Source organism: Taudactylus pleione, unplaced genomic scaffold (assembly GCF_031769625.1).
Source record: "Taudactylus pleione unplaced genomic scaffold, aTauple2 ptg000397bl, whole genome shotgun sequence".
NCBI classification, from domain to species: domain Eukaryota; kingdom Metazoa; phylum Chordata; class Amphibia; order Anura; family Myobatrachidae; genus Taudactylus; species Taudactylus pleione.
The window spans coordinates 7,196,235-7,218,901 of record NW_028284799.1 but is presented as its reverse complement, the minus strand read 5'-3'; the positions used below and the strand labels follow the sequence as shown (position 1 = coordinate 7,218,901).

The 22,667-nt window shown below is 46.8% G+C and overlaps 1 protein-coding gene across 1 annotated transcript in view; it reads left to right on the top strand.

The window, feature by feature from the left end:
• Positions 1 to 207: 207 nt before the first annotated feature.
• MMP28 (matrix metallopeptidase 28) overlaps positions 208 to 22,667 on the top strand; it is an 85,800-nt gene continuing 63,340 nt past the window's right edge. The window contains exon 1 of the mRNA XM_088446325.1: positions 208 to 843. Within this exon, the coding sequence (XP_088302451.1) occupies positions 745 to 843 (99 nt within the window). The 5' untranslated portion in view covers positions 208 to 744. The remainder of the gene's footprint in view (positions 844 to 22,667) is intronic.

Genomic DNA, 22,667 nt, shown 5'->3' with positions numbered 1-22,667 from the left:
CATAAATAAATACCGGTTTTGGAATGTGATCAGCCCTCCCAAAAAGCCAAAATAGGCTAAACAGAGAAGGGGTTAATAGGCAAGGAAATACACCAGGGCCTGGAAAGAGTTAAGAATGTTTAAAATGATTCACTCTGTGAGCACTGCAGAGACAAGTTCCTTCCCAGACTGCTGTTGATTAGCAATACTTCTACATCAGGGACTCCTCCTGCCTGGGGAGGTGCCTGACTCTGTAATCAGTGAAGGATGTGTAGCTGCTTATCCCACAGCAGAGAGAGCATAATAACTACTCCAGTGGACAACTGGATGCCTGATACTCTCAGCTGCTGGACTGCTCTATCATATCTCTCCTGAGTAGATAACTCTAGGATCAAGTTGGACATATTGCTGAGGGTTTTTTTTAGTGCTTTGGGATAATATGCTGAAGAAGTTCCACTCATGCTAGAAAAGTTCAGATCATTGTCACTTCCAAGATTAATGTAGAGATGGATTTAAATCTCCATAATTGCAGCACATGGTAATAGGAGAAAGAGAAATGGTTGTAAATAATGTTAAACAGAATCGCTGAAGTGGAGATAACATTGTGACACTGGTTAACAGACTGACCTCACACTATCTAGGTTGTATAAAGTTAAGTATTCTATGAAGACGGGACAGGTGTCTGCTGCAGATGTGATGGTTTCATGAATACATTGGAAATATAACCAGGATTAAGGGACAGAGTGACTGTGACAATTCCTAAGAATGAGAGCTGGAACTCTCTCCCTGCTTTTCCTTCTTGCTCTCTTGACTCTGTGCTCATGCATTCATCCAGCCACTGAGGAGACTGTACACACTGCAAAGGTAAGAAGAGAGATTGGTGTAACCTCCTAATGGAGGACTATGGGCCTGATTCAGAGTTGGGAATAGAGTGAGATATCTCTCTCAACTGTGAACCTGAACAAACCATATTGCAATTGCAAAGGGTGTAGAATACATACATTTTTTTACATGTGGGGTAAATACTGTCTGATTTTGCATGTAGCCCACAAATACTGCACTGCTTTATTATTACTCTACAATTTAGATGACAGTTTGGAAACACTCCTCCCAAAACTAAATCTCTCTGCACATTTTAAATCTGCCCCACCTGCAGTGCAGCATGGTTTTACCAAGATGATCAGTTGAGAGAGATATCTCACTCTATCCCTAATAGGGGTATTCAATATGGAGCGAAAAATCAATATCTGCGATGATTTTGCTCGGATGATGTCATTTTCGGCGCTTTTACACCATATTCAATTTGAAAACTTTTCGCCGGTGCGAAAAGTATATTGCATTTGACCCTGCGAAAAAGTATCACCAAGGAATGGGTGGCGAAAAAAAGTGCAGAATTGGGGTTTTGGGGTGCAACATTTCAGAAACCACCCTGCAAACTTCAGACAGTCCCCCAAAGGTAAACTGTGTCAAAAAAATTTAAAAAAACACTTCAGAAGACCCCAAAAAAGCACTTTCATTTTGGGGGCGGAAAAAAAAAAGTTGGGGTACAAAGTTAAAAACCAGTGAACTACAATCTAGAGGGGTCCCCAAGTATGCCCCAGGTGTTTTTTTCATTGCAGGTGTTTGCGGCAGGTGGATTTTTCACGTTTTTTAAAACTTCACTTTAGCAACTTTTAAATATGCTCACCCCCATTTTCAAGTACCCAAAATTTGCTGGGACTACTTATTTTCAGCAAAAAAAACTTCTAAATACTATTCTTCACCACCTTCCCAAATCCCCAAAATAGCAGCTATTGAGCCCGTTTAATGACCCCAAAAACCTTCAGCAGGGCTAATTGGGGGTAGCCAGAGTGATCCCCCATGTCAGAGCATCTTTTTGGGGGTGTTAGGGTGATTTCTCCAAAAATCAGCAAAGTTTTCGCTGATTTCACTTTCGCTAGTGCCGTTCCGATATGCGGCGAAAAGTTCGACACGCATAGACGGCGAAGTTTACGTTTCATATTGAATACCCCTCTAAGTCTGAATCAGGTCCTATATCCACTTGCCATCTTTTCCCTTTTTTACAGTAAGTCTACTTATCCTTGCAGGAAATTTCTTATCATTGAATTAGCATTTTCTAGGGGGAAAAAAATTAAGATGTTCCTCTACAGATTGTTGTTGTTAATTGCTTATTTTATATTAAGAGCATTGAGATTATTGTTATCCCCAAATGTGTTAAGTGTTGGGTCATTTATTTCTTAGTTGTGCTACTTGTACCTCCAAAAGGTGATGGTATCTCGCATAGGTACCATGGACAGGCTCATATATACTGTAGCCGGTAGTAGATCAGGTGAACGGCCCATATTTGAAAATGCTAAAGATCTATCTAGATTTTAAGCATGTTGAAATATAGACTGATGCCTCTCCACATTGTTATACATAGACAATCAGTTGTCACTCTTATACTATTTTTTTTTAAAGTTTTCCACACAGAACTGCTGTAAGGAGGTAGACACCCTCCCAATTTTCATGTTGTTCCTTCCCTTCCGCACAAATTAGTGTAGATACAAAACCTTTGTTTACTTACAAAAGATCTGTATATATAAACGTTGATGCAAGAGCCCGTATTGAACACTGTGGATAAGGGAGGCAGGTTGAACGGTAAATGGAGTGTGATGTATGGTTATTCAATTATTATGAAGTCCATCTGTAGCCACGTACAAGGTGTGTTGACTAGATATAGAACAAAAATGAATATAGGATTATTAGAAGTACTGGAATATTCAAGCAGTAGCATAGTTAGCGGCTCCTGGTTCCTTGGGCAAAATCAGAATGATGGCTCCTAAGGGCAGTCCCTACCATATGTGCTCGGAGTGCAGCCAATGGAGGGCCAACAGCTGAGAGGAGCCTGCCTTCCCTGTAAAAGCTCCAGGTGTATATGTCAGCCCTTCACCCTTAGGTGGCACATGGAGGCCCTTATAAAACAGTGACGTGCGGTGAGGGCAATGGCTGGGGAGTATGATAGTGGAGGCTCTGCCTACCCTGACTGCACGTCCCTGTTATTTCTATCACTTCAACTGCAAACTGCTCATAGGATTTAGCCAATACCAATATAATACAAAAATTGAAAACCCCACAAAGGAGCCAAAATCTGCTTACATGTCTAATTGGATATACAGTCAGGTGCATAAATATTGGGACATTGACAGAAATTCCATATTTTCGCCTCTATTCACCACCACAATGGCTTTGAAATGAAACAAACAAGATGTGCTTTAACTGCAGACTTTCAGATTTAATTTGAGGGTAATTACATCCAAATCAGGTAAATGGTGTAGGAATTACAACGGTTTCTATATGTGCCTCCCACTTTTTAAGGGGCCAAAAGTAATGGGACAAACTAAACAATCCTAAATCTAACTTTCACTTTTTAATACTTTGTTGCAAATCCTTTGCAGGCAATTACAGCCTGAAGTCTGGAACGCATAGACATCATCAGACGCTGGGTTTCATCCCTGGTGATGCTCTGCCAGGCCTCTACTGCAAATGTCTTCAGTTCCTGCTTGTTCTTGGGGCATTTTCCCTTCAGTTTTGTCTTCATGAAGTGAAATGCATGCTCAATCGGATTCAGGTCAGGGGATTGACTTGGCCATTGCATAACATTCCACTTTTTAGCCTTAAAAACTCTTTGGTTGCTTTTGCAATATGCTTTGGGTCATTGTCCATCTGCACTGTGAAGCGCCGTCCAATGAGTTCTCAAGCATTTGACTGAATATGAGCATATAATATTGCCCGAAACACTTCAGGATTCATTCCGCTGCTTTTGTCAGCGGTCACATCATCAATAAATACAAGGGAACCAGTTCCATTGGCAGCCGTACATGCCCACGCCATGACACTACCACCACCATGCTTCACTGATGAGGTGGTATGTTTTGGATCATGAGCAGTTCCTTTCCTTCTCCATACTCTTCTCTTCCCATCACTCTGGTACAAGTTGATCTTTGTCTCATCTGTCCATATGATGTTGTTCCAGAACTGTAATGGCTTTTTTAGATGTTGTTTGGCAAACTCTAATCTGGTCTTCCTGTTTTTGAGGCTCACCAATGGTTTACATCTTGTGGTGAACCCTCTGTATTCACTCTTGTGAAGTCTTCTCTTGATTGTTGACTTTGACACATATACACCTACCTCCTGGAGAGTGTTCTTGATTTGGCCAACTGTTGTGAAGGGGTCTTTCTTCACCAGGGAATAATTCTTCCGTCATCCGCCACAGTTGTTTTCTGTGGTCTTCCTGGTCTTTTGGTGTTCTTTCTTTTTTCTGTGGTCTTCCGGGTCTTTTGATGCGTTCTTTCTTTTTAAGAATGTTCCAAACAGTTGATTTGGCCACACCTAATGTTTTTGCTATCTCTCTGATGGGTTTGTTTTGATTTTTCAGCCTAATGATGGCTTGCTTCACTGATAGTGACAGTTCTTTGGATCTCATATTGAGAGTCGACAGCAACTAATTCCAAATGCAAATGTGACACCTAGAATCAACTCCAGACCTTTTACCTGCTTAATTGATAATGAAATAACGAGGGAATAGTCCACACCTGTCCATGAAATAGCTTTTGAGTTGATAGTCCCATTACTTTTGGCCCCTTAAAAAGTGGGAGGCACATATAGAAACTGTTGTAATTCCTACACCGTTCACCTGATTTGGATGTAATTATCCTCAAATTAAATCTGAAAGTCTACAGTTAAAGCACATATTGTTTGTTTCATTTCAAAGCCATTGTGGTGGTGAATAGAGGCCAAAATATGAAAATTCTGTCAATGTCCCAATATTTATGCACCTGACTGTATATTTTACATGCATGTAGCTGGAAGAGCACAGTAATTGCAGCTGGCTCTGCCAACTTCCTGTCACACACATCCTAGATACAACAGCTGCACAGAGAGTATATTTTGAGTTAAAGGGTGCAGCCAATTTTTCTAGAAAACAGCCAAATATAATGGTTTCCAGTGCTGTAATGTAGTACAAGGACATTTAACAAGATAATCATATGTTTTTCTATGACTTGATGAGTTAATTTACAGCTTTGTGTGCTTTATTGCATATTACTTAATATAAAATGTAAACTTATACATTATAGCTTTGATCACTGACAAAATTGTAATGCTGTTTCCAAGGATACTTTTTCTATTACATTTATAACCTTTTTATTTTATTGTCCAATGGTCACAATAAAACATATCTAGCTTAAACATGTAAATGCATGGATTTTAATAGAGGAACCTTTTTGAGGTATGACGTACCTCATTTTCTCCAGAGCCCTCAACTTTGTTATATAATCTCCATAGGTACAATAATTATTTTATGTATGTACGAATACCTGGATATTACTTCTTTCATATTATTAGTCTATATGTGAGATTGTCATTTTGGTATTTTGTATTTCATTAGAATAAATATATATATATATATATATATATATATATATATTTTGCATTAATGCTTCAATAATAATAATCCTGATAGGGACAGAACTGTTTGCATGTGGCAAAGTAGCGGTGTGTCAGCTAAATGAGCCATCCCATGGAGAAGTTATACTGAGTGAGCCATGACTCTCCCTTGTAGAAATCTCCCTCCCTTGCCTCTGTAATAACACATCCTTCCCTCAGGACCGACTATAACAATTATGGCTTCCCCCTCACTGTAGTCTCGATGCCCCTATAGATTTATCCCCTCACTCTTGTCTCCATTGTAGCATTACACCCCCCACTCCACCCCCGCCAGTGTCCAAATGTCCTCACTATAGCATTATCCCCATCCCTCAATGGCAATAGAGTCCCTCAGTGGCATTTGCCCCACCAGTAGTTATAAATCCCCGTGCCATTACCAGCAGCTGCTCCTGTCCTCTTACCTGAGGGGGGCTCAGGCCAAACCGGTCCTGGCACCTGCGCAATAAATCTGGTAGGGACTGGGGCATGAGCGGCGGTGGCACAGTGAAATAGCAGATTTTCCTAGGGTGGTTGCTGCCCCTAGGTAAAATCCGCCACTGGTCATTACTAGGGATGAGCGGGTTCGGATTTACTCGGTTCTTTTCACCACTTTACCGCGAGTTCAGATTAGTTTGGATTTATTTTATTGGCTATTCAAAACACATGATAGCCGATAGCCAATAAAATGCTGTTTTGAGAACCGAGTAAATCCAAACCTGCTTGTCTCTAGTCATTACCACCCCCACCCCTTCGTCCATAGATCTTCATTGCAGCATTAACCATTTCCCCTGCCCGATGTGTCCATATGGCTCATCCTACCCCCCCGTAGCAACAGATCCCTCAGTGCCATTACCTCACCCCCTAATGGCGGTAAATCCCACAGAAGCATTATCCCCTCCCCTTCATGCACTGTGTAGTAAAGTGTGTCTCATAAGGGACTGATTTTGTAGAAATTGGTGGAATAGTTCTCGGAGAAGAATCTCAATTCCCCTTTTTTCAGTTTGGTATTTGGTGCATGCTCTCCAGAATGCCGATCGGATATGTTTCAACATGTCTTTTTTTGTGTATAATTCTATCCACAATGTTAATGCTTACCCTAATGGAAATATTGCCATTGATTATGACAATGACGACACTTCCGATGCAGGTGTTGGCATTAATGATGTCTACATAATCAATGTCGACCTTCTGGTGTCAACATTGTTAATGTTGATATTATTCATGGTGACATGAAGACTGTATACCCTTTGAAAGTACACACCACATTCTTACACACTGACCTAAATGAGTAAATAAATTGTCCTGATGGGAACAATTTATACTCCAGCTCACTTGGCTTTGGCTCTCCAGCTGTTGCAAAACTACAATTTCCAGCATGCTTTACCAGTTGATTGGTGGGAGGATATGCTGGGACTTGAAGTTTCACAACAACAGGAGAGCCACAGGTTGGCCAGGCCTGCCTTAAAGCATTATTGAATCCGTAACCATGGTAATTGTACTATTAGAGCATAGTTACCAAGATTCACAATTTCCCATGACTGTCCAAGTTTTCCGTAACCCAAAAATGGAATGTCCTTACTGAAAATGGGTGTGGTTTGTACAGGTCAGGGAGCATTAAGAGCTGATCACTTCTATTACTATACATTTCCTTAACTTTCAATATGGCTAAAAAGGGAGGTAGTTGAAATGCTGGCTGTCGAGATACCGGCGCTCAGAATGACAGCATCGGAATCCTGACACCAGTCAGAATCCCAGCGCCGGCATCCCGACAGTAAGTAGTGGGGCTAGGGGGAGGGTTAGGCACTGGGGGGAAGTGTATAATTGACTTGTGTGTGGGGAGAGGGGGGTAGGGAGGCTGACGTTTTGCCTAGGGTGATCAGGAAACCTTGCACCAGTCCTGATAGGCAGGGATTAGAATGTTTTAGGATTTTTTGGTGGATGCATTTAAATGTTTTACAGTGTGTAAAGGCTGATTTCTGTAGTCATCTGCAAGCCGAATACAAGTAGTTGAAGTTCTAAAAGTGTCTACGAACATTAATATATATATTTGTGACTTTGACAAGATTCCCTTTCTTGTTGAATTAACTCTCGTTTTAGTAAAGAGAGAGCTTTATTTGGGAACCAATAAAGTCATTGAATATCAGACCCTAGTCATTGAATACGGCCCTTGGTACCAACTGCTATTTATTTTGAACAATGAAACGTTCAAACACCAGTGATATTACATGTGAAATATGAACGTGTTTAACTAGTGTTTTTTTCGGAGGACTCCTCTTATGGAATAAAAAGTGAGTAACACACACACTCTCACTCACTCACTCACTCACTCACTCACTCCAGCGGAATACATACGACCGGCCGCATGACCGGACATTCAGAGCCCGGCAGGGGTGAAAATCCAGATCGCCCAAGGCAAGTATGTTCTAATCTAACTTTACCCCCCTAACCCCCCCTTCCCCTAGCCTAAACCGGGGGGGGGGGGGGTGCCTAACCTGAAGTCGTCCCCCCCCCCCCCCTCCCCGGGAACCCTAAACCTAACACCCCCCCCCTGCGGCTGTACGCGCCTGTGGCCGGGCTTACTGTCGATCTGTAAGCCAGGTGTCGGGCTCCCAGCGTAGGTGTAATGACCGGCGTCAGGTTTTTCGACACTGGCCATTAGACACCTGCCGGGATTAAACAGTCAGGATGCCGTCGGTCGGCATTTAGACCATCGGCATCCCGCTCCAGCTGGGGGGGCGACAGCCTAGTAAAATTCTATAAAATGTTATCCTGTCCAGACTTCAAAGCCACCGCAGCGCAGAATGAATTGACAATGTAGGCCCCAATCAATTTATAGAAAAAAATTGCCATTTTATTAATACACTGTGGTACCTTTATAAAACAGCATCTTCCACTGACAAGGTTGATTTAAACAAAATTCATCTGCAATCTACACGTGAGTTACACAATAGTGAATGTTGGCTCAAGTGATCAGCTTTATTTTAAATAAGAACTTTGAAGCCAGCGTTCTGTAAATCTGCGTGAGTTTGATAAAAGTCTGATACAAATGTTACACCAATAATTAAGCATAGTTCTACTTTGTGCCTAGTGCTTTCCTCAGTCTGTGGTTCTCTTCTCTGTGCACTGATGCAGGAGGAAGCTTGTGGTGATCACTTCATCATGCTTTGACCAATCACTGTGCACCCAGGGGTGTATCTAGGGGTCCGAGCGCCGATGGCAAAGTAATGGAATGGCGCCCCCTCCCCCTATATTTTCTATATAAATACACACACTGTACTTAAAACCTCTCCCTAGCCATGTCTCACCTGCCAGTTACAGTAACACTACACCCTGTCACATACTCAGCCTGTCACCTGTAGCACTACACCCTGTCACATACTCACACTACACCCTGTCACATACTCACACTACACCCTGTCACATACTCACACTACACCCTGTCACATACTCACAATACACCCTGTCACATACTCAGCCTGTCACCTGTAGCACTACACCCTGTCACCTGTAGCACTACACCCTGTCACACACTCACATTACATCCTGTCACATACTCACACTACACCCTGTCACATACTCACACTCAGCCTGTCACCCGTAGCACTACATTCTGTCACATACTCACACTACACCCTATCACCTGTAACACTACACCCTGTCACACACACACTACACCCTGTCACCTGTAACACTACACCGTGTCACTCACTACATCCTGTCACATACTCACACTCACCCTGTCACCTGTAACACTACACCCTGTCACACACTCACACTACATCCTGTCACATGTAACACTACACCGTCACACACTCACACTACATCCTGTCACATACTCATACTATACCCTGTCACATACTCACACTACATCCGTCACATACTCACTCACCCTGTCACCTGTAACACTACACCCTGTCACACACTCACACTACGCACTGTCACATACTCACACTCAGCCTGTCTCACTACACCCTGTCATATACTCACACTACACCCTGTCATCTGTAACACTACATCCTGTCACATACACTACATCCTGTCACATACACTACATCCTGTCACATACACTACACCCTGTAACATACTCACACTACATCCTGTCACATACTCACACTACACCCTGTCACCTGTAACACTACACCCTGTCACATACTCACACTACATCCTGTCACATACTCATACTATACCCTGTCACATACTCACACTACATCCGTCACATACTCACTCACCCTGTCACCTGTAACACTACACCCTGTCACACACTCACACTACGCACTGTCACATACTCACACTCAGCCTGTCTCACTACACCCTGTCATATACTCACACTACATCCTGTCACATACACTACATCCTGTCACATACACTACATCCTGTCACATACACTACACCCTGTAACATACTCACACTACATCCTGTCACATACTCACACTACACCCTGTCACCTGTAACACTACACCCTGTCACATACTCACATTACACCCTGTCACCTGTAACACTACATCCTGTCACACACTCACTCTACATCCTGTCACACACTCACACTACACCCTGCCCCACACTCTCACACATCCTGTAACACTACATCCTGTCACACACTCACACTACGCACTGTCACATACTCACACACAGTCTGTCACAATACACCCTGTCATATACTCACACTCAGCTTGTCACACTACACCCTGTCACATATTTACACTCAGCCTGTCATCTGTAACACTACACCCTGTCACCTGTAACACTACACCCTGTCACCTGTAACACTACACCCTGTCACATACTCACACTACATCCTGTCACATACTCACACTCACCCTGTCACCTGTAACATTACACCCTGTCACACACTCACACTACGCATTGTCACATACTCACACTCAGCCTGTCTCACTACACCCTGTCATATACTCACACTACACCCTGTCACACACTCACACTACACCCTGTCACACACTCACACTACACCCTGTCACCTGTAACACTACACCCTGTCACTTGTCACACTACACCCTGTCACATACCTCTGGGGTCCCGCTGTCAGCCCGCACAGGAGCAGCCGGCAGGTACACTCCTACATCCTCCGCTCCCCGGTGCCCGGCGGAATGTGAGAGGGAGAGTCAGCGGCGGCTGCCGGGGAGGCCGAGCGGGGGAGGATCCGGGGACAGGGAGGTGGAGGCTGGGGGAGGACGGGCGGGGAGGTGCTGGGGCGGTTGAGGTGGTGCCGGAAATTAGGAGGTGGGTGACTCCCTCTCACTCACTAGCGGCTCCCAGGCCCTGGACAGACATCATAGGGCGTACCTGGGACTCCGCGGCAGTCCTGTCTATTTCTACCCCTTGACCATGGGAGGCACTGCCGGACGGCGCCCCCCCTCGGCCGGCGCCACTGGCGAGTGCCATCCTGGCCAATGGGTAGATACGCCCCTGTGTGCACCTGTAAGTTTCTGGAGTGTACCAGTGACTGTCAGGGAAGGAGAGCAAAGTAGGCCTTATGAAATGGGGAGGCATAGACATTGCCTGGCATTGGCAAGTAAGTTAAAATAAGTTGGCTAGAGGGAGGTAATGGTGTCCGCCTCGGGCAGTGTAAGGGTAAGAAATGGCTCTGTTTATTATATTGAAAATAACCGTAGGTCTGTCGTATAGTCAGTACTTCCCGATGTGTTCACGTAGCTATATATAACTCTGAAAATAGTGATTTTAGTGGGTCAAATCAATATAATTAAATAAATCCTGACAAAAGACCCCACATCCTTGAGGGTTACTACAAGCCATATCTGTACAAGAATGTTTCCCAGCTCCTAATACCGAAGCCTGGTATGAAGAGTTAATACAAATACTTTGAGGAGAATCCAAAGAGACAGATGGAAACTTGAAAGAAAATGTTTCAGAAGGCTGCCAAGACTGGTCCCCAGAATGTCTTGTGTTTTATGTGCTATTATGACATCTATCTCATGTCAACAGTTATTTTTGTTAGGGTGAGACCCCCCCTGCTTGTGCCAATTCAACACTTTATTATTGTCTGCTTAGTGGGTTTTGGCTACCCAGCTGCTGTGTACAAAGTTCTTTTCTGATTGCCATGGTAAACGATGCTGAAGTACATGGAATAGGGTCAGTCTTCTTGCCCCTCCATGCTCCCTAAGCGGGTCAACAAAACAAATGATGATCCAGTGGGGTGCAGCACACAGAACACTCTCTACTCTGTGCATGGGAACGGCTTCTCCATGCATCTCTCCCACCTATCTACACACTGTATTGCTTAACGTTATATTACTGTGGACACTATACACTGCCCTCTTAGTGCTGGATCCATATAAAACAAAAGATACTATTACGGAGATGTGAGTATTGTTTTGCTGAAAATCCTTCAAAGTCAGCAGATCTAAATTGTATCCCTGTCCCAATTCCTGTTACAGTGGCGACAATACATATGACTGTATGGTGGAAGTTGCTGGAGAAACATTTTTTAGCTATATGTGAAAGAAATCGAATATACAATATTAATAGCTGATCTTAGAGCTAGTCATTGTAAAAACACCTTATTTATTGCTTTAATTTCTTTATATATTCATTATTAGCTGGGATTCCCAGTGTTGCCTGGGTTGAAGACTGGACCCTGAATTACACCTGCAGCCTTTATTTGTTTACATTGTCCGCACCTATAACCCCATTCCACTGATCCTGAAAAGGACCCCACTGTTTGATAACATGCATGCAAGCCGTGACGTAACTACCATGGGTGCACGGGGGGTGGCTGCTATGGTGGCCGAGCTGCCTCTGTGGCCTGTTGATCCCCCTGCACACAGTCACGCACACAAGGTAGGCTGGTCCAGTCAGGGCCATCGAGGGGGGCCTGGTGTCAGTGATGTTGATTTTGTGCTGGCCCGCCAGCTGATTACAGCTGGCGCCCTGGCAGGCAGTCATGGAGAGACAGTGCCGCCAGTTGTGAGGCAATCAGAGCTCACAGACTGAAAGTCAATCAGCTATGACGGCTCCTGATTGGCTGATTGGCTGTCAGTACGAGAGCTTCTATTGACTCGCATCTGGCAGCAGGTTCAAATTGTGCTGGCGCTGTCAGTCCATGTCTGCTGCCGCCTGCCAGTGCGTCAGCTGTAAATTAGCTGGTGGCCAGGCCCCAAATCCACACCTGCTGGGAGGCATAATGTGTAAGGGTCACTACTACTGTGTGGAATAATGTGTATAATATGGGCCACTACTACTATGTAGCATAATCTATAAAGGGCATTACTGTGTGGTATAATGAATAAGGGGCACTACTACTACATGGCATAATATGTATAAGATGTACTACTGGGTGGAATAACCTGAATGGGCACTGTGTGGCATAACATGAATGAGCTCTGGGTGGGGGTAAATGTATGTGTTTTTTTTTTTTTTGTTTGTTTTGTTTTTTTTTTACCTCCTGGGGGGGTCCCTTTTAAGATCTTGCTATGTGGCCCACAACACTCTAGTTATGCCCTTGCATGCAAACACAGAGGCTCTGGATTTAATATGAACTTGTATGAGTCATCAAATTTTGCTCAGACTGAGCTTAAAAGAATACTTTTGTAGCTGTTCACAGGTTTTTGGCAGACTGACAATTTCCACTGGAGCCAGCCCGAAACCCGTGTACTTTTAGAGTGTCCCCATTTTTAGGGGTTGTTTGACAGTGTGTGGCCCTGACGGAGTTCAAACCTAGTCAAAAACCTAATCCTGGTCAAACTACACCAGCATGCCAAATTTGGTGGAGCTAGGTCCAAAACGCTGGCCGTGCATAAAGGAAAGACAGACACGCTTTTCGCTAATTATATAGATAATAAAATTGGCATAATTCTGCCAGGTAATTTTATTTCATTGCATTAATTTCTGTAAATGGCTGCTATAGTGTTCTTTGCTTGGCTGAGATAAAATTACATTTCTACTTCAGGGTCCATAGGGTATCCACAGGATACCTTGGGGTATAGGTGTGACGTCAGTCGCAGGGCACCAAAGAGTTAAGCTTTCAGCCTCCCAGGATGCACTAGGTCCCCCTCCTATACCCCGCCCCCGGGCCAAGGCACCTCAGTTTAGTTTGGTGCCCGGCCGGAGTCGGGTGCACCTGTTGGAGTGGGGGCTAGAAGAGCCCCTGAAGCTTATTCTTCATGCAGCTGTGGCTGCACAACTGGATGAACAGCATGGACAGTCAGTCCTGACGTCCATGCTGTCTTCCCTACACCCCGCCGGTACCAGAACGCCGGTACTGATCCGGGGATGCTGGTGGGCGTCTGGGGTCACAGCTAGCGGTGACCCCAGATGCTCCGGACCATGGCCGGATTCAAGGGGGACAGAGGTAAGCAGCGGGGTCCCGCGGTGGGTCCCCGCTGATCACATGGTCCTAAGTCCCCAGGCAGGGGGCTCCCTGGGGACTGGCTGCAGCGTGGAGCCAGGCGACCAACCTGCGCTTCCACTACCCCCTGGGACAGCGGACCGCCCAGGGGTTAAATGCATGCCAGGGGAGCGCGCCTTCCCTGTCTCACAGCCGGCGCCTCCCCCGCTGCACACAGCCCTCTCTGCATGCTGCCGACTGGTCCTGTGGCAGCGCTCCTCCCCCAGGCCAGCCTCCTCTCTGCTCCTCGGCGGCCATCTTCTCCAGAACGCATGGTGAACGCTGCTGGAAGCGCTGGACGGAAGCATCGTGGTCTGGGTCCCCCCGCATACCTCTCCTCCGCTGTGGTCAGGTCTGTGTATGCAGCGCTGTGTCCTACCAGGCCCTGTGTCTGTGTAGTTGAGTGATCAGCGCTGTTAGTGCAGGAATTGTTATTTTTCTGCATTGTATGTGACTGTGCTAGCGCTGCTGCCTGTAATCTTTTCTTCTCTAAACTGTCAGCTTTATTACTGTCCCTGTTCTTTCTGCTAAAGCCCTTGCGGTGCGGTGCTGCAGGGTGGTCTCTCGCCTATTTAATACTTAATTGGTGAGAGAGGTCACATACGTGGTGCCATCATGTCTGAAAGTGATTTTCCCCTCCGGCTACAGTGTACCACGTGCAAAGTACCGTTAGCGGAGGGGGAGGGTAGCGCGGAGGGCCTTTGCCGGCAGTGTTTGTCCATGGCGCGGCCTATTACGCTTACAGCACCGGTACAGGAGCCGCCCTGGGCTTGTTTCGCTCAGGCGTTAACAGCTTTAGTGGGCCAGTTAGCTCCGCAGCCCGCGTTTACTCCGATGGGTTTGTCCCAGCAGTCTGTGGTGTCGTCACCCATGCAGGGGTTCCCACGACAATTGGTGGTACCCCACAGTCTCCCTATTTCCCCGCTCCCGGGTTCTCAGGAGCCAGCGTGGGTTAACTCCCTGACGAGTTCTGTACAGCACTTGTCGGATGTGTTGCAAGGGGAGTCTGTGATGCGGTCTCATAAAAGGCCGGTGGCGTCTCTGTCCGCTCCTTATGAGGATGACGAAGGGACGTCTGATGATGGGGAGATTCTAGATCCTTACGATCAGGAACCTCTCCATACTAAGGACGCTGATGCTAAGTCCAAAGTATATATTCCTGGACTTATTCGGGCGGTCCGCACAGCCTTGGTGATTGAGGACGAAGTTCCCCCAGCGGCTAAATCTAAGTATGCCTTTTTCAAAGATGTGAAGGGCGATGCCACAGTCTTTCCTCTTTCGGGTCAGTTGGTGGACCATTTAGAGGAGGCGTGGAAACAACCTGGCAAAAGATACCAGCCGCAGAGACGCCTGGCGGTGGCTTATCCGTTCGCGGATAATTATTTTGCGAAGTGGGAATCCCCTCCACAGGTGGATTCTCACGTGACCCGTCTTGTCCGTAGTGCCACATTGCCGATGCCATCCATGTCCTCCCTTAAGGATGCTACGGACCGCAAGGTAGAAATCTGCCTGAAGTCCGCTTATTCCCTTGCAGGGGGGGCAGCACGGCCGGCTATGGCCATTTGCTGGGTTGCCAGAGCGATGGAGCGCTGGGCGGATTCATTAGAGGCTTCTTTTGAATCCGACTGTCCGGCCGATCAGGCGGAGTTGATTGGCAATCTCCGTGATTCAGCCACCTACATCAACGAGGCGGCTCTAGACATTAGTACTCTGGTGTCTAGAATTTCTTCAGCAGCGGTAGCTGCTCGTCGCACCTTGTGGCTGCGATCCTGGAAGGCGGACGCAGATTCCAAGAAAGGTCTGGAAGCGTTGCCGTTTACCGGAGAAGTTCTCTTCGGTCCGGATCTGGATAAGATTGTGGCCACGCTGGCGGCAGCCAAATCTGCCTGTCTCCCGTCGGCCGCTGCTCCTTCTGGTTCGGGACCATCATCCTTTCGGTCATCTAGGGCCCAGGGCAGGCCCAAACCACAGTCGTTTCCTTGACAGGCTGGCCCTAAGAAATCGGTCAAGCCCCGGAAGCAGGCATGGAGTACCAGACGTCCGGCCCCCAAGCCAGATGACAAGCCTGCGGCCTGACGGTCCGGGCCTCCCTTTGGGGGATCCCAGGGTGGGAGGCCGCCTGCTACAGTTCGCCCAGTGTTGGTCGACCACTACGACAGACACTTGGGTTCTGGAGGTGGTTTCCCACGGATACGCCCTCTCCTTCCGGCACAGACCCCCGGCTCGCTTCTTCACCACGGGTCTCCCATCAGACCGGAACAAGGCTACGGAGCTGCGGAAGGTATTGCACACTATGCTCCAGGCTGGAGTTATAGTGGCGGTTCCATTCTCCCAGAGGGGCCAGGGTTTCTATTCAAATCTATTTTTGGTACAGAAACCCAATGGGTCATATCGTCCGATTCTCAACCTCAAAGCACTCAACAAGTCTTTGCGGGTCCCGAAGTTTCGGATGGAGACCCTACGGTCCATCATTCTGGCGCTGGAACCTGGGGACTACTTGGTGTCATTGGACATACAGGACGCTTACCTGCATGTCCCTATTCTTTGGCGCCATCAACAGTTCCTCAGGTTTGCAATCAGCAGCGACCACTTCCAGTTTCGGGCGTTACCTTTTGGCCTGGCAACAGCACCACGTGTTTTCACCAAGGTGATGGCGGTCATGGCGGCTTCTCTGCGGCTGCAGGGAGTCCGCATGTTGCCGTATTTGGACGACCTGTTATTGGTGGCAGGATCTCCAGAGCTCCTGTTACGCCACTTGGACCTGACCATTGCACTGCTGCAACGGCACGGCTGGCTAATCAACTGGCAGAAGTCCACTCTAATCCCGTCTCGGAGGATTCTGCATCTTGGAGCCTTATTGGACTCGGGACAGCAAAGGATCTTCGTGACGGAGGACAAGATCTCTGCTTTACAGTCAAGGGTGCGCAGTTGTCTGCACAGCCGCCGGGTGTCCTTACACTCGGCGATGAGGTTACTGGGCTCCATGGTGTCGGTGTTCGACATGGTGGAATACGCCCAGTTTCACTCCAGACCTCTGCAGCACCTGATCCTGTCCAAGTGGAACGGGCTGACTCAGTCTCTGAAGTCCCAGACGATTGTGCTCACCCAGGAGGTTCGCCTGTCCCTTACGTGGTGGTTACAGACGACCCACCTCAACAAGGGACGTCCGTTCTGGGTTCCAAATTGGGTCCTGTTGACAACGGACGCCAGTCTTCGGGGCTGGGGAGCAGTTTCGGGTCCACACTTGTTCCAGGGTAGGTGGACGCCGACAGAAGCGGAGCTTCCAATAAATATCTTGGAACTCCGTGCGGTCTTCAATGCTCTCCAGCAGGCACAGCGGTTTCTCCAGGGTCGCCCGGTGCAGGTCCAGTCGGACAATGCTACCACCGTGGCCTACATAAACAGGCAAGGAGGAACTCGCAGTCGGGCGGCTCTCGTAGAGGTCTCTCGGATCCTGGTTTGGGCGGAGCGCAATCTTCCGGCCATATCAGCGGTCTTCATCCCGGGAGTGCTCAATTGGGAGGCGGACTTTCTAAGTCGCCAGGACGTTCATCCGGGGGAATGGTCCCTGCACCCGGACGTTTTTCAACTACTGGTGGACAGGTGGGGTCTTCCAGAAATCGACCTCATGGCGTCCCGGCACAACAACAAGTTGCCGGTGTACGGGTCTCGCACAAGAGACGAAGGGGCGTCTCTGGTGGATGCTCTGTCCGTCCGGTGGACGTTCCGGTTCGCATACCTGTTCCCTCCGGTCTCCCTTCTTCCACGGGTAATCCGGAAATTCAAACAGGAAGGAGGGACGCTCCTGTTGATAGCTCCCGCGTGGCCCAGACGGCACTGGTTCTCAGACCTTCAGGGTCTGTCCGTGGACATTCCTCTGCGGTTGCCGCTACGACCGGACCTTCTGTCTCAGGGTCCTTGCCTTCACCCGGACCTGACTCGGCTGTCTTTGACGGCGTGGCTGTTGAGACGGCCATGCTGAGGTCCCGGGGGTTTTCCAGCTCTGTGGTGCGTACCATGTTACGAGCTCGGAAACCGTATTCCGCGAGGATATACCATCACGTGTGGCATACGTTCTTCCAGTGGTGTCGACCGAGAGGTTATGCACCGCGGGAGTTTCGTCTGTCTCGGATTCTCGCCTTCCTGCAAGCGGGACTAGATCATGGGCTTCGCCTTGCTTCTTTGAAGGTACAGGTTTCGGCCCTATCTGTCTGGTTTCACCGTAGGATTGCTACAATCCCGGATGTGCGCACCTTTATGCAGGGTGTTCTCCGCATTCAGCCGCCCTTTGTTCCACCTGTGGCGCCTTGGGATTTGGCTGTGGTCCTGAGGGCTCTCCAAGGACCGCCGTTTGAACCACTGGGCTCAGTGGATCTTAAATGGCTAACAGCTAAGACTGTTTTCCTTCTGGCCATTGCTTCGGCCAGACGTGTTTCTGAGTTAGGGGCTCTTTCTTGTAGACCCCCTTTCTTGGTTTTTTATGGGAACAGGGCAGTGCTCCGCACTCGGCCCGAGTTTCTTCCCAAAGTTGTTTCCCAGTTTCATATTAACGAGGAAATAGTTGTTCCGGCCTTTAACTCACCGGGTCTTTCCGTGGGTGAGGCCTCTTTGGATGTTGTGCGGGCCTTAAGGACTTATGTTGACCGCACTTCTTCGTTTAGGAAGTCGGACGCTTTGTTTGTCCTCTATGGCTTCCGTAAAAAGGGTTGGCCTGCTTCAAAGCAAACTTTGGCAGCCTGGATCCGTATGGCTATTTCTGAAGCTTATCTTCATGAAGGCCTACCGGTCCCTCCTTCTCTGAAGGCTCATTCCACTAGGTCTGTGGGTCCTTCGTGGGCAGCTCGACGTGGTGCCTCGGCAGTTCAGATCTGCAAGGCTGCTACGTGGTCTTCTGTCCATACCTTCGTGAGGTATTACAGGTTTGACACCTTCGCCTCTCAGGATGCTTCCTTCGGGCGGCGGATTCTCCTTTCTGCACAGGAGCGTCCCCACCCTTAAAGGATACTGCTTTGGGACATCCCCAAGGTATCCTGTGGATACCCTATGGACCCTGAAGTAGAAAATATGAGATATGGTAAGAACTTACCCTTGTTATCTCTATTTCTACGAAGTCCATAGGGTTCCACAGGACTCCCGCCCTGTCGCACCTGTGCTGCAGATGGGCTTTGCTCTGGTCACCGGTTTTCCGTCTCTCTCTGGTGAGAATGTGATTCTTGTATGTGTCCAGATCTTTGTTCTCTCTCTTCCTTCTCCTCCTCCGGCCTATGGCTTGGTAACTAACTGAGGTGCCTTGGCCCGGGGGCGGGGTATAGGAGGGGGACCTAGTGCATCCTGGGAGGCTGAAAGCTTAACTCTTTGGTGCCCTGCGACTGACGTCACACCTATACCCCAAGGTATCCTGTGGAACCCTATGGACTTCGTAGAAATAGAGATAACAAGGGTAAGTTCTTACCATATCTCATATTTTCACATGTAGACCTAAATGCCTCCCATGGTGGTAATTTCATGGAAATGGTAGGATATGTTTAAACATCAGTGTATTTTGTTGTGTTCTGTTCAGCAAGAAGAATTATATAAAATATAAATTTAGCAAAGGCAGTGGCAAAAGCAGGATTTTGAAAGGGGGGTTTCCAAATACCGAATACAGAGCCAATTAAAAAAATAAAAATCCACAGATCTATACACACACACAGTATATATGCCAATAGCCCAGCACTCCCACAGTCTTACTAGTGTCCAACGGTGACCTCTGGAAAGAATTGTTATGAAACCAGATGAAAACAAGCAGCAGCACTTGTTGTTTTTAATATATATATATTTTACCATTTGTTCAGAATTACACAAATGCACTGACACAGTGACAGACACACTCACAAAGACTACACACACATACTGACACAGACTACACACACACATACTGACACAGACTACACACTGGCTGACATCAGAAATTGTGGGGCCCAGTACAAACAAAAAAAGCAGGGCCCTCCACCTCCTCTACCCACTGAGCAACACCTATATTAATTACACACACACATAATTATATATATACACTATAGACTTGCCAAATAACGTCAATATATCCCGAAAGAACCTAGTATACAACCCGTCATATTACTATACCACACAGCACAAAATACTACTGCACAACCACCCAGATAGGTTACAGGTTGTAGTATATCTCAATCCCAAAAAAGCTAGTAGTATATGACACCCCCACAATACAATACTACACACCCTGCCCTATCTTCCCTACCAGATAAAATAGGTATACACACCCCCTGATATATTACATCCTTAAGCCTATCTCAATTCACAGATAATATATAAGTATACACCCCCGATACATTACTATACCTCTCATCCCCATCCCCATCCCTGATGCATAACTATACACCCCCAGATACATTCACCTTACCCCTTCATACATTACTATACCCCCCAACACTCCTCACCCCCCTCAGACAATGTTTACCCCCCATACATTACACTCCTCAACCCCCATACAATATGCTTACCCCCCCCCCATACATTACACCCCTCAACCCACCTCACCAGGCTCCAGGTAGTATAGGTATATACTATATACCCCCACCTCACCCACATAACATGAATAGATACATCACCCTAAGGTACTTACCTCTGATTGCAGCATTGTGTGTCCTTCACACACCAGCTGCTGCCTGCATGGGACATGGACAGGCCCATCACAGCAGGAGGGGGCGGGGCCTCGTAGAGAGGGGAGTAGGCTCTGGAAGAAGCAGGGAGAAAGGACCTCACACTCCATCTGCCATAGAGACAGACAGGCCAGGCAGAGCAGTAGAGAGGGGGCGGGACTTGGATATGGGGGGGAGAGGGGACTTAACTCATCCCCTGCAGGGAAGAAAGGAGGACAGGTGGCCTTGCATAGACGCAATGTCGCAGACTGTGAATGGAGCAGAGCAGTGCTGGAGCCTTTGCTCTGCCCTCCTATTAGAAGGGTGCCAGCTAGTCACAGTAACAGGGGGCCCGCAGGGCGCCGCTGACCCTAACAGCAAACTGCTCTGTACATACAGGCAGACATCTGCCTGTAGCAGTTCCCAGGCAGGATCATCTGAACCCGGGCCCGGTACATAAGTTCCAGAGGTACCCCTCTGATTCACACACACTGATAGACTCTCACAAGACTACACACACACACTGACACAGACTACACACACACACATACAGGCAAACAAAGACAGCATCATTTATCAAAGAAACCCACCCCCAGCAACCCCCCCTCACCTGCGGCTCCAAGATAGAGTGCCGGAAATAGAGAGAGCCTCTCAGCTGCCTCTCACGCTGCCCCATCGGAACTGCCAGGGAGGAGCTGCATGGCGCATGCTGCTGCTACAGCGCCCCCTACATTCAGCCAGCAGCACAGCCCCAGCCAGTTGTAAGTCAGCTTAACTCCGGCTGCTCCTTCTCAAAAAAAAAAAAAATAATAATATCATTCAGCTGCGCGGCGATCGATAAAGTGAGCGGTGATAAGGTACCAGCCAATCAGCTCCTAACTGTCATTTTTCAAACAGCCTGTGACATGACAGTTAGGAGCTGATTGTCTGGTACCTTTATCACCGTTCACTTTATCTCCTAACACAGCTGAGTAAATAGACCCCTCTGTCTGTTGTTCAACTATTCCACATAGATTGTGCCTGAATGGTAATTATAATAGTTACACAGCAAAGTAAAAAATCAGAATGTATTACCAGACAATCATTCTTTTAATCTTTTCCCATGTACAAGTGATTTTCACATTAAAGAATAACTAAATACTAATTAAAGGCAACTGCATTTTTTCAAGCCTTACTGAAGAGAATTATACAATGGAATTGGCTGGTTGTTCTTGGTGGGAAACTTTCCTTGTATGTTTCTGCTGAGCAGACTGACAGCATGCTGAGCTACAATACTCCTCCGTCCTGATGTGTTCTCTCATTGTATAGTGCTGCTACAGCAGGAAGCCTTTCATGTCCTGAAGAATTGGGCGTAGATTCAGAAATATGCATTGCCAGCTGGGACATAAATGTTTCTGTCTGTAGAGAAAAGTATTATATGTGGGGGAAGCGGCACAAATTGCAGATACTACATACAACATATAAGAGAGATGAGATAAAGGACATGATTACGTTCCCCGGACTAACAACATTGAACAACCTCCTAGGTATGCCATTAGATATTTAAGGATCCATTCATCAACTACATGTACAAATGTACGGTTACAGGGGCAGCTAATTGAAGAGGGTTGCAATGTTACCGACAGTAGCAACAAATATTTACAACCATCAGTAAGAAGAACATAGGGTTCAGTAAAATTCATAACAAAATGATTGTGTACACCTTTATATAATATCCCTTGGTTACATTGTAAGATAAATAATGGTTTTGCTTTCAGTTTCCTATGTGTCAGTGAAAAATGCTAGCTACAAGTACACTTAAATATAATAGTTCTAATTTAAAATGTATGTCAAGGTTGGCAGCTCCGACATATATATATAATTTTAGTGTATTTCACAAGGCTGATTACTTTATATGATGTGTACTCACTCAATTTTGAAGCTTTCCTATTTTAACTCTATTAACAACTTAACTGACAATTTTTCTCAAAAGTAACCTCAAAAATGTTGTTTTTTTTATTTAGTCAAAAACATTTTTTAATATGCTCAAATAATGTTGAAAAAAAAAAAGTACTCCTAGGGGTGCACCACCACTCAGGTGTAAATAGATAACATTATGTTATTACCTTCCCCCTGTGCCAATTGATCCTCCAGTGGCATTATCAACCATCCCCCTGTGGTGACAGATCCTCTAAAGACATTTAACATCGCTGCTGTGTCCACAG